At 50.5% G+C, this 13,963-nt stretch overlaps 1 protein-coding gene across 1 annotated transcript in view; it reads right to left on the bottom strand.

Annotated features, from left to right (window-relative positions):
* Positions 1–13,963, bottom strand: part of CUNH4orf50 (chromosome unknown C4orf50 homolog) — a 118,743-nt gene that overhangs the window by 57,635 nt on the left and 47,145 nt on the right. Inside the window, 3 exon segments of the mRNA XM_012467014.2 lie at positions 593–3,476; positions 9,122–9,243; positions 11,206–11,254. Coding sequence (XP_012322437.2) covers positions 3,231–3,476; positions 9,122–9,243; positions 11,206–11,254 — 417 coding nt within the window. The 3' untranslated portion in view covers positions 593–3,230.

The following is a 13,963-nucleotide window of genomic DNA, read 5'->3' as shown; positions in this document are numbered from 1 at the left end:
CTCATTGTGGAAACATCAGCAAGGGTCACACAGTAGGATCACAAGCCAATGTCTTCCTTCTGGAAACTTCTACAGGATTACAGAAAGCCATGTATGTCTACTACCATTTCCTACCCCAACCCTACCTGGGCTTTTGCTCATGATTTCCCCTGCCTTGGAGACCTCCTCTCCCTGGCTGACCCCTGCTCATCTCCAGGACTCAACTCAGAGGGTGCTTCCTCCAGGAAGCCCTCCCTGACTTTTCATTGGTCAGTCACCCACTCAATGACCCCTGGGCCTTGTGTTGTCCCTGTTCATGTCACTCCATCAGAGCAAACCCTGGAGGACAGGAACCTGGAGTAAGACCCCTGTGACCAGCCCCCAGCACTTCACCTGTCCTGATAGGTGCTCAGAGAAACATCTGCTGAGCAGAACTCCTTTGCAGCTTAAGCAGAAGGCCTCCCAGGAGCACAGGAAAATGAGCCAGGCAGCAGGGAGGGACCTTGGACTAATGCTTCTGCTGCTTGGCCTCGGGCCAAGGCAACCCTCTCCTCTGATTTGCCTAAAAGCCAAGATGGGGCCCCTTTGTGCAGTGGGGGAGGGGTGCATTTACCTCGCAGGGTTTAGGGCTCCACCGCCAGGGAAGTCAACCATTGTTGTTTGCTGACAGTCCTGTGACAAATTGTTTTCTGCTGCAGAGCCAGGCTGGATGTCTGGCTGGTCTCCAGAGGCCTTGGGGTCACTGGTAGAGTCATTCCCTGCCCGTGGGGCAGCCGGAGACCAGCTCCTGTGTGCCAAGTTCCTGCCTGAATCCGCTGGGTCACCAGAGCAGGTCCTGCCCCAGAGCATGTGATGGGTGCAGGGAGCCTCCATGTGCCCTTCCAAGGGCTGAGGTCTACAGACCAGGCCAGGGGAAGGCAGGAGTCCGCCGTGCCGCACTGCAGAAATGCCCCGGGAGCCCGGGCACAAAGCTGGAGCCGACCCAAAGTGCTAGTCCCAGACGGGATTCACGGCCCGGGAGAATAACTGGCTTCTGCCTCGGAAACATGATTTATTAGGGAAGCGTTGGGTTAAGCTGTAAAGATCGTCTTGGCTTGCTTTAATGGATTTCCTGGGTTGCCTTTTTGCCCAGGCCCAGCACATGAGTGCATGGGGGGCACATGAAGTGACAAGATGCCCAACGTCTGAGCTGCTGGCAGTCCTGGAGACCAAGTGTGGTGGCGCCATGCTGCACCTCGCTGACTCAGCAAGGGCTCAGCTGGCTGTCCTCGACTGCACCGGTTCTCTGTCCTCTCTCCATCATGTTCCCAATGCTCAAAGCTAATGATGTTGTCCCAAAATACAGAGGGAGGCAGAAGGCGGATCACTAAACCGGCGCTGCAGGTCGCTTCCTGCTTGGAAATTACAGTGAGGCGCTGGGGTGGTCGAACCGGCAGAGGGATCACCGCAGTGGTTTCCAGTCTGGGGACTCCTTGAGGGGTGGTAACGGGGCCACGGGGTCTCCAGGGGGGTCCCTGAAAACCTAGGTGGACAGCGTCATCTTTACTTGTTGACCAGCAGCATCTAACCAGACATACACGGCCGTCACTAAATGCAGATTGAATAAATAGACAGATCTGTGGGTACATCAATCCAGGAATACATGGATGAATGTGCTAACCCATCAGAAAACCCCATAAGCTAATTTAAAGGGTGGAAATCCATATGCTGAGGCTGCTTTTCTTATGTCTCAATGGCTCCCCAATTTTCCTCAAAATAAAGCCCACTAGTTTCTATAATTGTAAGTCATATGAGATGCTGACATCAAGGGAAGCCCGGGGAAGAACCGATGGGGACTCTGTAATTTTCATTTCAAAACAAAATGCTAAACTATGTAAAATCAATATATGCACTTTGACCCTTCCCGGGGAGCCCTCAGCTCCTTGTCCTTGTTTGTCCTTCCATGAAGGGACAGCCACTTCCAGGAGGGCACAGAATTGGACAGGTGGCACTGACCTTTCCCTCAAACCCCTCCTCAGCTCCTTACCAAAGAGAGAGGTAACAGCTCTGTGGCTGAGCCTGGGTCAGAGTCTGGTGCCTGTGGTCTAACCCGCTGGACTCTGTTTTTGGGGGGCTGCCCTCAGGATGGACGTGCTCTTCTCCTGGCTCACCCGCCTGAGTCTCTGTTCTCAGGGGAAGGAAGCGGTGCTTGATGGGAACGAGGCAGTGACTGCTTGCAGCTGGCTTGACAAGAGTATGCTTTGCCCACTCCCCCTCCGAGGAGCACATCCAGAGTTCAATTTTATGCCTCAGGGCCTTTGCATATGCGTTCCTTCTTCCGGCCTCGCCCTTCCCACCTCACCTACAGGACGCTGCCCAGCCATTCCTTTGTGGCTGACTTCCAAGCCACATAGCACTGCCCCTTGCCATCATCCCATCTCTCAGGGCACATGTGACACTTGGCATGCAGGTGGATTTACTCACAGGAGTCTCTCCCACCGTCCTGTGAGGTCCCCGGCGCCGGATCAACACCGACACATCTCTGTCCCCTTCATGCCACACTGCCTGGCACAGAGTGGGTATCAACAGATGTTTTTGGAGTGAATGGACTGACTAGAAAGTTCTGGTCAGTTTTAATGTTTTTAAATGCAAAATGTATAATGACTTAGGTTAGGTGCTTCACTTAATAGACAAAAAATCCCTTAGAAACACGGGAGGGACCCTGGGAGCAGAAAAGTAACAAAACGATTCTCCATGGCTGATCATGCTCGCAGCTGTGAGATCCATCCCGGGCTCTCCATCCCAGCATTGGCGGCACTGGGACTGTCATTCTTTGCCATAGGAGGCTGGCCAGGGTGTCGTAGGATGTTTGGTAGCTTCCCTGGCCTCTACCCACCAGATGCCAGTAGCAGCGTCCCAGCTGTGACGACCAAAAGTGTCTCCAGACAAGGCCAGATTTTCCCTGGGGGGCTAAAACTGCACCCAGTTGAGAACCTCCGGACCAATCATTCGATAGGTTTCGGTGCAGTAAATATTTCCTACGCTGCCTTGACATTGCCGAAGCCAAGCTCCTCAGAATGTGCCAGGCACTGGCCAGCATTGCTCTCAAGCTCTGACAATGAACACAAATCCCTAAGCCGAAGGCAAAACCACTTGCCACTAAATGAGGGCTTTGATTGCTACCAATTTCCTAAAGCACTCTCTGAAGGTTCTGCTTCAAATATTTATGGAGTCTATGAAATGGCTCTGGAGAACGAGTGGTCCTATTACAGTTAGAACTCCAGTGGTGATTTATGGACCTGGGAATTGCTGGAAATGCTTTGTCTAAGCTCTTGGTGAAAAGCCAGGATCCTTGCTGGGCTCAGGAGCTCGGAGGGTGCTGGGGCGTTATCGGCGTGGAGGGCAGGACAGGGCATTCCCCCTTTTTCTTGCAGACGTTGTGCGGGGAGTCCTGATTCCTCGGTGACCGCGGCCAGGCATGTTCCAGGATCAAGCGTGGACCCCGAGGACAGAAGGAGCTGCAGACAAGAGGACAATGAAATGGTCTCTGCATCCACATGTTTGTAAAAGCCTCTCCGTTCACACATTTAATCAAAGAAAGAGGTCACAACGATAGCTAACAGCTACGGGCGCTTTCTGTGCTCGGCACCAAATGCTCCCCATGCATTGGCTCACTTCCTTTGGTGACAGTTCAGTGAGACACACACTAAATGGGTCAGAAATGAGCGTGGGGCAAGGTGAGGCTCCCACTCCACCCCATGCGGCAGGTGCCTGGCAATACAGTCAGGAGCGGGTGTTCCTGTAGAGTGATGTCTTCCACCGATTTTCTCCTTCCCAGTGACAAGAGAACGTGACCTTCTCTTCAAAGGGGAACTAATGTCTTGCTGGCTGCAAACCTCATGCCCAGCACATCCCAGGGCTTCCCCCAAATGTGCCATCTTACTTGCCCTTACTTAGTTCCCCCAACGAGCTATCATCAGGCCCACTTTATAGATGAAAACCCACATAACAGTTTTAAAGATGCTAAATGCCTTCACTAAATGTATGTAGCTCTGAGTGGCTGGCTCTGCATTCAAAGCCAAGCCAATCTGATGTCAAATCTCCGCTCTTTCTACGTCTCCTTTCCAGTCACTATTAGACCTGTGATCCCTTCACGTCGAGTGTCTCACATCTCTCAGGCACCTTCCCTGGAAATGACAGGAAGGACCGCCTCACCCAGTAACATGTGAGTCCTGCTAATACCTCCTCTCCCTCCGCTAAAGGGTGTGGCAGGTGTGTCTGTGCCTTGCCAGGCAGATGAGCAGAATGGAGCAGAATTCTTCACCAGTCCCAGGAGGCAAGAGCAGCCGCAGATTTGCAATACTCAGGGCCTTCTGCCTCACTGGTGGAAGACAGCTGAAAAAGAGGCTGGACAGCAGAGGGAGGGAATCAGCGATCACTGCCACCTCCCTGTGTGCCAAGCTTGACCCTGCCCTCAAGGCACTTCCAATCCAGTGGGAGAGGCAGGCACATAAACTCGATATTATGCTGGAGTGTTCAAGCCAGAAGAGAGACCCACACAGGTGCTGATGAAGCCTCCAGGGCAAAAGTGCCGAATGCTCACTGAGGAGCTGGGAAGGCCTCATGGAGGCAGCGTCTGAGCTCAACTTTTGGGAAGGAGCAAGATTCTGCTATATGTTAAAAATACAAGGTCATTCTGGGCCGACAGATGTGTGCATAGAATGCAAACACCAAATTTAGGATCCTGAACGCCATCCTTTTTTTTTTTTTTTTTTGAGACAGAGTCTCACTCTGTCACCCAGGCTGGAGTGCAGTGGCGTGGTCTCGGTTCACTGCAACCTCCACCTCCCAGGTTCGAGCAATTCTCTGGCCTGAGCCTCCCAAGTAGCTAGGACTACAGGTGCATGCCACCACACCCAGCTAATTTTTGTATTTTTAGTAGAGACAGGGTTTCACCATGTTAGCCAGGCTGGTCTCGAACTCCTGACCTCGTGATCTGCCCAACTCAGCCTTCCAAAGTGCTGGAATTACAGGTATGAGCCACCATGCCTGGCCAGGACTCCATCTTATAATAATGATAGTTGGCCAGGGTCGATGACTCACACCTGTAATCCCAGCACTTTGGGAGGCCAAGGTGGGTGGATTACCTGAGGTCAGGAGTTTGAGACCAGCCTGGCTAACATGGAGAAACCCTGTCTCTACTAAAAATACAAAAATTAGCTGGGCATGGTGGTGCGTGCCTGTAATCTCAGCTACTCAAAGGGCTGAGGCAGGAGAATCACTCGAACCTGGAAGGCGATCGTGCCTCTGTGCTCCAGCCTGGGCAGCAGAGGGAGACTCTATCTCAAAATAATAATAATAATTATAATGATAGCTTAAGCCATATGAAACTACTGTTTTTGAGGGAAAGAGTAGTATAATATTGGCAATTTCCTAGGGTTTGATCTACAACAGTGAACATTTATTGAGTTCTTTTTTTTTTTTTTGAGGCAGAGTCTTGCTCTGTCGCCAGGCACCAGGCTGGAGTGCAGTGGCGTGATCTTGGCTCACTGCAACCTCCACCTCCCTGGTTCAAGCAATTCTCCTGCCTCAGCCTCCTGAGTAGCTGGGACTACAGGAGCATGCCATCAAGCCCAGCTATTTTTTGTATTTTTAGTAGAGATGGGGTTTCACCATGTTGGCCAGGATAGTATCGATCACTTTACCTTGTGATCAGCCCGCCTCAGCCTCCCAAAGTGCTGGGATTACAGGCGTGAGCCACCACGCCTGGCCTATTGAGTTCTTATGATGCATCGTTCCAAGCGCTCTCCATGTATCGATTCATTGCATCTTTACAAACTACCAAGGAGACAAGTGCTAATATTATTATTCCATCATACAGGTGAAGCAATGGAAGCCCAGAGAGGTTAAGTGATGTGCCCAAGGCCACACAGCTAATAGGAGTCTGCTGCAAGATGTGAACCCTGGCCATATGGCTCTCAAGCCTGCCTGATTCCCCACCACAGTGACAGCTGAACCCAGGGATATAGTGTTGGTCTTCAGTGGGTGAGTGGTAGAATGAGGCTAATGTCGCAGAGGGTTGAACATCTCCTCATTCACTAAGGGTTTGTCAGCCTTTTCAGGACATGTTTGTGTGCTCTTAAGCTTTCTTCTCGTTTTTTTTGCTAAGCTCAACCACACAGTGATAGAATTGGGTGGCAGGTGACAAATTTAGTTACTGTCCTTCAAAACTCCATGACCTCATTTTCCTTGTAGGTCACTAATCCCCTGGTGTCATTATTTAATAAGTTTGTTTTCATCATGGGAAGCTCTTCCCCAAAACCAGCCCAGATACGTGGCTTGCAGTCTGTTTTTGCAAGGGGCTCATGACAAGCAGACAGAACCAAGACTGCAGTGAAAAGGCAGTGTGGGGAACCAGGAGCAGGGGCCGTGCACCTTCCAGAGAAAGAGCCCGATGGCCCCTGTGTCCAGCTAGCCACTCACCCAGCAAGAGCTTCCGGAGGCTTCCTGTGGGGCAGGTGCTGTGTAAAGCATGGGAAAAAATTTACTTTGACATTCTGCCATCTTGCTGCAAAGAAACAGAAGTCCTCTGTGGACTTGAAATGATTTCCAACAGAGGACGGGTTTTCAGTCCAGTGGCATTCTGTGTTTGTAGTGATAACTTTGAAGAAAATTGAAGAACACGTGAGAAACTTGGAACCGTAGGGTGTTAAGATGCATGTTTGGTTGATTCATTCGCAATGTTCTCCACCTATTTCCTCAAAAGCTTTGCTACAGGTTTCTGGCCAGTATCACGGACAGCAGACATCAGAGGGTTTGTTTTCACACTGAGCTCCAGACTGGAACTTCGAGGTGGGGAGAAGGGACTGCTCCTCTCTCCCCAACGCCACCCATGCACCCTCTGGCCACATAGCGATCGGAGGGCCAGCTCTGGAGCCAGGCAGCCTGGATTGGGAGCCCAGCCCTGCTGCGTTGCCTCCTCGGTGCCTCGCCTTTTCTCACGGGTGAAGTGGGGCTGATGCTGATATCGATTTGGTGGGCCCTTTGTAGTTCTGGAGGAGCCCATGCCAGTGCAGTAAGATCTGGGTGTGAGCGTTTTCTGTTTCGCTGCTGTTGCTATCACCGTCATCATTATCCTCTTCTAGTCCCCTTAGGCCCCTCTCTACCGCCTCATACTTTATGCTCCAGCGACGTTGCTTGTCATACCTCCAAATGCCTCATGGACACGCACCCTCCCATCTCTGCAAGGGTTCCCTTTGCCTGAAATTTTTTCTTCTTTTCTTCTTCTTCCTCTTCCTCCTCCTCCTCTTCTTATTCTTCTTCCTCTCCCTCCTCTCCCTGTCTCTCTCCCTGTCACCCTCCCCTCCCCCTCCCCCTCCCTCTCCCCTCCCTCCCCCTCCCCCTTCTCCTCCCCTCCCCCTCCCTCTCCCCCTCCCTCCCCCTCCCCCTTCTCCTCCCCTCCCCCTCCCCATCCCCCTCCCTCTCCTTCTTCTCCTTCTTCTCTGATGGAGTCTTGCTCTGTTGCCCAGGCTGGAATGCAGATGCACAATCTTGGCTCACTACAACCTCCACCTCCCGCGTTCAAGCAATTCTCCTGCCTCAGCCTCCTGAGTAGCTGAGACTACAGGCATACAGCACAATGCCCAGCTAATGTTTATATTTTTAGTAGAGACGGGGTTTCACCGTGTTAGGCAACCAGTCTTAGACTCCTGACCTCACGTGATCTGCCTGCCTCTGCCCCTCAAAGTGCTGGGATTACAGGCGTGAGCCACCACACTCGGCCTGCCTAGAATATCTTCTACCTGCTGCTGATAAGGTAGATCGAAATAAAAAATCAGAAGTAATTCTCCTAGGAACGACCAATGCTTTGTTTTTATTGCTAGATAAGAAGTCATTTATTTACCAGTCAGAACAAAAAAGTTTAAGGTCAATAACAATAGCTATCATTTTTTTGAATACCTCCCTATTTTTGATTCTAGGCACTTTAATAAATACTTCATATGCACGATGTCATTGAATTGTCCCAACAAGCCTGAGAGGTAAATAGTGTTGTCTCTTTGATCTTTCAGATAAAATAAATTAATGTAATCATGGAGACGGGAAAGAAGCTATGGGGATAACAGAAGGGAGAGAAAAATACAATCGCCTGAAATAAAATGAGTAAGAGCAGTTTTCCTTCTGAGTTATGGCTGCTTTCTCTTTTTTTCCGTGAGCACCTCTGATGTGCCAGGCACACACTCAGCTCTGCCTGCCTCAGTTCTCCCCCTAACGGTAGCAGACAGGCAGCCCCATTTCACAGGTGAGAGTTACGCACAGGCAGATTAAGTACTTGGCCAACATCACACTGAACTATAAAGGGGTAGGGCTGGGACTTGAACTCAGATCTGCCAGATCCCGAAGCTCATAAGTAAAGTCAGTTTTCTCTGGGAAGACGGAGGGGAGTGCTGCTCTGGAAATGACTGATGAGGATCTTTGGCACCAAGCCTGTAGGAAGTGCAACCAGAAAAGCCGGGGAGAAATGGAACAGAACATTTGTCTGAAGCCATCTGAGAGCTACCAAGGCTGTGAGGACTTGTGGAACCAAAATTTCCTCCAGCAAAGCGAGCAGGGCACTTGGGGGACATATTTCCCCTCGAGGTGAAGGCAGGGTCTGTGCAGGAAAGAGCCAACTGAGGGGGTGAAAAGCTAAGGAGAGCACTGAGCAGCCTCTTGGAGCCAACAGGGGAAAGGGCTCTGAAATACTCTACAGGCTTTTATGCCCTGGGAGTGAGCGTGAACAGACCTGCTGAGCGCTGGAACTCCTCGTCGGCTCAGCCCTGATGACCTGCCCTGGCCAGAACAAAGGCCGTCCTCTGTGATGGAGATACTGTCAGGCCTCAGATTACGTCATCAAGGTTTCATACATGATCTCCAGCACACACTAAAAGTCACCAGACCTAGGACGCATGATCTGACCAGAAACAAACATTAAAATCAGATAACAGGAGGAGACTGAGGGTGAAACGGGGCGGGGGTGCTGTTGGGGGGTTGGTTGTGTTCTGTTTCTTGACCTGGCGGTGGCTTTCTGAGAATATAATGCGTGGATAATTTGCTAAGCTGTGAGTGTGTTGTACTTTCAATAACCAAGTTCATTTAGGAAATAAGGTGACAGGGGCCTTCTCACCTTCTGAGAATCCAGTTGGGCTGTCTGTGTTGGCCACTCGGGCTCGGGGACAGGCCAGGACTCTGAAGACAATGGGCTTTGGTGGACACTGTCCATTTCAGCATTCAAGAGGTATGTCTGAGCTGGAAAGGAAAATTCTCAGTCAAGCCTCCGCCCAGGATCCTAGGTGAAAAGTCTACAAGACTCTGGTCTCTGTCATAACCTTCTTCACCCTCTAGCCGTTCCCAGATCATTCTCAGACCCCACCCCCCGGGGCAGAGGCCCCCTCAGATGCCTTTGAGCTCTCCAAGCACCTCGTCCACAGGCCTCTGATGGTGCTGTCATGATCTTGGGGCACCCCAGAAAACTACCTGCCTGCCTGACCTTCCTCTACCTGGCTGCAAGCTCATTCCAAGCAGGGACCGCCACCTTGGCAAGCCAGCCCATCTTCGTAAGCCCAGCAACCACTATGTGGGATCTGGCACGTGGCGGCCCTCCAGAAATGTCCGGTGAAAAAATAACCCAATTGGTCTAGTACATTTCCTTCTTCGAAAGGAGACAAAGCTGAGCCAGAGAGGGGCGGAGGCTTGCCTGGGGCCACAGGTAGAAAGTGGGTGGCGGCAGCAGCCCCGCTAGGATCTGCGCCTCTCCAGCTGTGAGAACAGGCACCAAGTCAGGCTGTAGGGACGGAAGGTGAAGGTAGAGCAGCACAGGCCATCCTGAGGCGTCAAGGACTGAGAACAGGTCTCTCTGCTCGTGTGCTGATATCCTGCTTTGTGCCAGGGGCCTGACGTTCCAGAGGAAGGTCGTATTATCCTTCTCTTAAAAGCATGTATGGCTCAGAGAGGTTAATGAACGCATCTAAGACCACACAGCTGGCAAGAATAGAATCTAATAATAAGAACCACTAGATGAACAGATCTCAGTAGCAGCTTGTCAGTCTTAAAGGCAACATTCTCCAGACTTCCTTCACTTTTTTACCGAGCACCTGATCTGAACACGACACTAAACAAATCCTTAGGAGTCTCATCGCACCTCCACGCTGAGGGTACTTAGTTGTGCTTAAACAAGGCCCAGTCAAATACCACCTGTTCCCCCAAAACTATTGAAATAAAAATAAAACAAGGCCCAAGAAAACTCTGCCTGGTCAGGTAGTGGCTTAATTTTCTTTTTAATAATGAAAATAGGCCTGGCACAGTGGCTCACACCCGTAATTCCAGCACTTTGGGAGGCCGAGGCCGGCGGATCACTTGAGGTCAGGAGTTCAAGACCAGCCTGGCCAACACGGAGTAACCTCATCCCTAAAAAAATATAAAAATTAGCCGGGCATGATAGTGAGTGCCTGCAATCCCAGCTACTCGGGAAGCTGAGGTGGGAGAATTGCTCAAACCCGGGAGGCAGAAGTTGCAGTGAGCCAAGATCACGCCATTGCACTCCAGCCTGGGTGACACAGCGAGACTCTGTCTCAAATATAAATGAATAAATATAAATAAAAATAACAGAACAACAACAAAAAAAGCACTCATGTTAGCATCTCTCCATCTCTCTGGTACCCACGGCTGGTATTTTAGTTGCTGTCCTAGCCTAAATTGCAAATCGGACACAGACGTGCATGTGGAATTACACAGTCACGATCATAGGAAACACTCCATATCCTAACAGTTTTAAACTTAGCAGAACATGGTAATTTCCATGCTGTTGCACGGCGTTTCTCAGGACCATTTTAATGACTATGTTGTAGTTCACTGATTGTATGGGTTCATTAAAATACTGAGGGTTTCCCCCAATTTTTCACTATTATAAAGGCACTGGTAGGGACACACCTGTCCACAGAGCTTTCACATACAGAATTATTTACTTAGGATGAGTTTCCAGGAGTGAAACTCTAGCACTGAGGAATTTGAACGTCTGTATGTTTCCAGTGTGTTCTCTCACTGTGAAATAAGAAGGCGATGCCACGTAGGAAAGGAGGGAGAAGTGGGTCCCATTCGTTTTAGTAGCATGAACGTGACAGCGGGCATCTCCCCACCGGCCCACCTGTCACAGCGTCCTGCTGGCCTGGACTTTCTGAGCACAGACTTTTCCTGATTGAAAATCACACTGACCTCTTAGAGCTGCTGTCACCTCACATTTGACGTCCAGGTGGTGGCTCGTCTGCAAGAAAAGACATCTCGGCAGTTATTCTGCATGGTACTGGAGGGACAGCCTTGCACAGAGGACAGCAATTGGGCCAAGCAGGGCCATCACCCCCCCCGAAAAAGCTTCATTCTGTGGAGGACCAGCTCTGCCTGTGTGCATGAAGACCTCCCTCCTCTTCTCTCCAGGACGCTCAAAGGAGAACAGGAATTGGTTTTGCTCTTAGGAAACACAGGCACACACAAAAAAATGATCCTGTTTCCTTTTCTCAAGTTAAAGCTCCAAATGGAGACAGTAATAAAAGTGTTTTAGAAACTGCTATTTTTTTAAAAAACATTTAATCAGGACATCTGGTGCTCCAGTGTCTCCCCTGGGGCCCCTGATTCAATCACCCAGGAATTCAGGTTGGGCTTGAACCTGAGTTCACCACCTGCACCATCGCACAGACCAGCGTCCTCCTGGTCCTGCAGTGCACAAGGCAGGTGAGAAGTGAGATGGCAATGATCATTCAGGATCATTCAACTGGTTGGCCCAGAGGCCCCCGAGTGGTTCAGCAAGAGCAACTGCTGGATCTTCAAGGCAGGTTCGAGTTGTTTTCAGACCGGCAGTCTGGACCTTGCTTCCTCTTGGGTGTTTCTGATGGGGCAGGGGCCGGTGTGCAGTGCTGCTGTGATAAGTGTCTTGCCTGTCTCCTGGCACTCATCCTCCAGGTATAGGAGGCCATCTCTATGCCTGGAAGGGCCCTGCCCTCATCTGTCTCTAAAGAACTTCTACGTAGATGTCAAGGCCCAAATTCAGGTGGCGCCTCCTCTGTGAAGTCTTCCCTGACTCCACCTGGCAGAGTTCAGCCACCTGCCTCTCACACGGCCCCTCCTGGGCTGCAGTGACACCAGGGCTCTGTGAGGGTCCCTCTAACCTGGATTGACTGGTGCAGTGCCTAATCCCCAGGGACTTGGGTTATGACTCAGCCGTCTTCTGGTAGTAACTGGACCACTCCAGCACTCCTGGGGGACTTTGCTACCAGGCACAATGTTTGCTCCTGAACTGTGCTCTTAGAAGACTTTGTTGTAGCCCCTGTCAATGCTGTTGTGTCTTCAAGCACCACGGACTTTCCCACCCCCATGCCTGTGCCCACGCAGGCCTCGCAGGCTTGAGACCTTCATTCCCTCCTTCCAACTGTTAAATCCTGCTTTTCATCCTTCAAGGCCTCGCCTGAGTGCTTCCTACCTGTGGGAAGTAGAAAAATTCCTCTAAAGTTTCCTTTCTTGTTAAAGAATAAGCGTGCTAATAACTCTTTGTTAAGCCCTATCCTATGTAGCTGTTAGACATGCTATGCTTACAGGCATGTAGTACCTTCTATGTCCTTGTACTAAGATATCTGTGCTGGACGTGCTCACAGGCATGTCCCAGCTCTCCATTGCTTTTACCTGTTTAGAAAAGTTTTAAGTTGTTAGCCAATCAGGTTTTAGTTTAGACTGTGAGGTCTGGTTCCAGCCAATGGAAATCAGACACAGCAGCAAGGACGACCCCAAATGAGTAAGGGATAAATTTGTGTGTTTTTCCTTTGTTCATTGTACTCTTGTGGCAAGATGGCTAGTGAGGGTCCCCTTCCTGCAGTCCAGGAAGTAAAAATTGCACTGCCGAAAGATTCTTTGTCTCAGTGCTGATTTTTCTTTGTGGCACCGAGCATCTGTTTCCAACACTATTCCAGAAAGCATATCCCCCAATACGTCCCTCTCCTCTCCCCTTATTTCCAGTGCTTCAAATGAATGCCTTTTATTACCCCTGGGTTTAGAGTCAGGTATCTCCTCATTAGATAGAGGCTCCTTCAATGCGAGAATGCGGCTTTGTTCACCTTCGTGGAGGATACACTGGCAGAGTAGCCTAAAGCGTACTAAACTGACTTCTGGGTGGCCCTGCATTCGGTATGTGATTGAGGTGAAAGGACCCTTTTCGGCTTCCAGCTCCTCAACTGTCCCATTGGCCTGGGGGGCCGCAGAGCTGGGCATTCTCAGGTTGAGTCCTGGCTCTGCCACTCATGGGTTCCATGATCCTGGCCACGTCAGTTGAAGTCTCTGAGCCTCACCCTCTCCATCTGCAGAACGGAAATACAGTACCAATATGTTCTTTGCAGGGTTCTGCCAGAATGAGATGAGAAGGAACATCTACTAAATGCCAGCAGCACAGAGTAGGGGACAGATGAAGACTTGCGCTAAGCTCTCCCAAGCCCTGCCTCTCTCCCCATGCAAACGTTTAGGGGAATATTCTACATTTCATAAAAGGCAGGAGTTAAAGAGAAAGTAATTGCCTGGATCCTTGGAGGCCTGAGCTTGGGGATTGCTGATTTAATGAATTGGGGGAGTTCAGGGCTTTGAGGGACAATTCTTCAATTGTCTGAGTATGACAGCTCCTTCTTCAGAACATGTTCCTTTTCCAAAGGCCACATCTAGATCTCACTGACAAATACCCAGAGGAAAGCGGGAGGTGGCAGGAGGAAGAAGAAGCCGCAGGGCGAGAGGAGGTAAAATTAGCATCTTCTTTACTAGGTCACCTACCTCTTTGCCCCGACCGACCGAATGACTCTCCCCTGCTAGTGCCACCAAGGCCCCTAGCTGCTCCCAGGGGAACAAAACTGAGGTTTTGCTTGAAGGTACCTCAAATGCTGCTGGGTGCCTGTGTGTGACAGGTGCTGTGCCAGGCATTTGACATGGAGTCTTATTCAAACCT

This window comes from Aotus nancymaae, unplaced genomic scaffold (assembly GCF_030222135.1).
Source record: "Aotus nancymaae isolate 86718 unplaced genomic scaffold, 86718_ANA_hifiasm-v0.15.2.pri h1tg000006l, whole genome shotgun sequence".
Classification (NCBI taxonomy): Eukaryota; Metazoa; Chordata; class Mammalia; order Primates; family Aotidae; genus Aotus; species Aotus nancymaae.
This window is presented reverse-complemented; position numbering and strand designations above follow the sequence as displayed.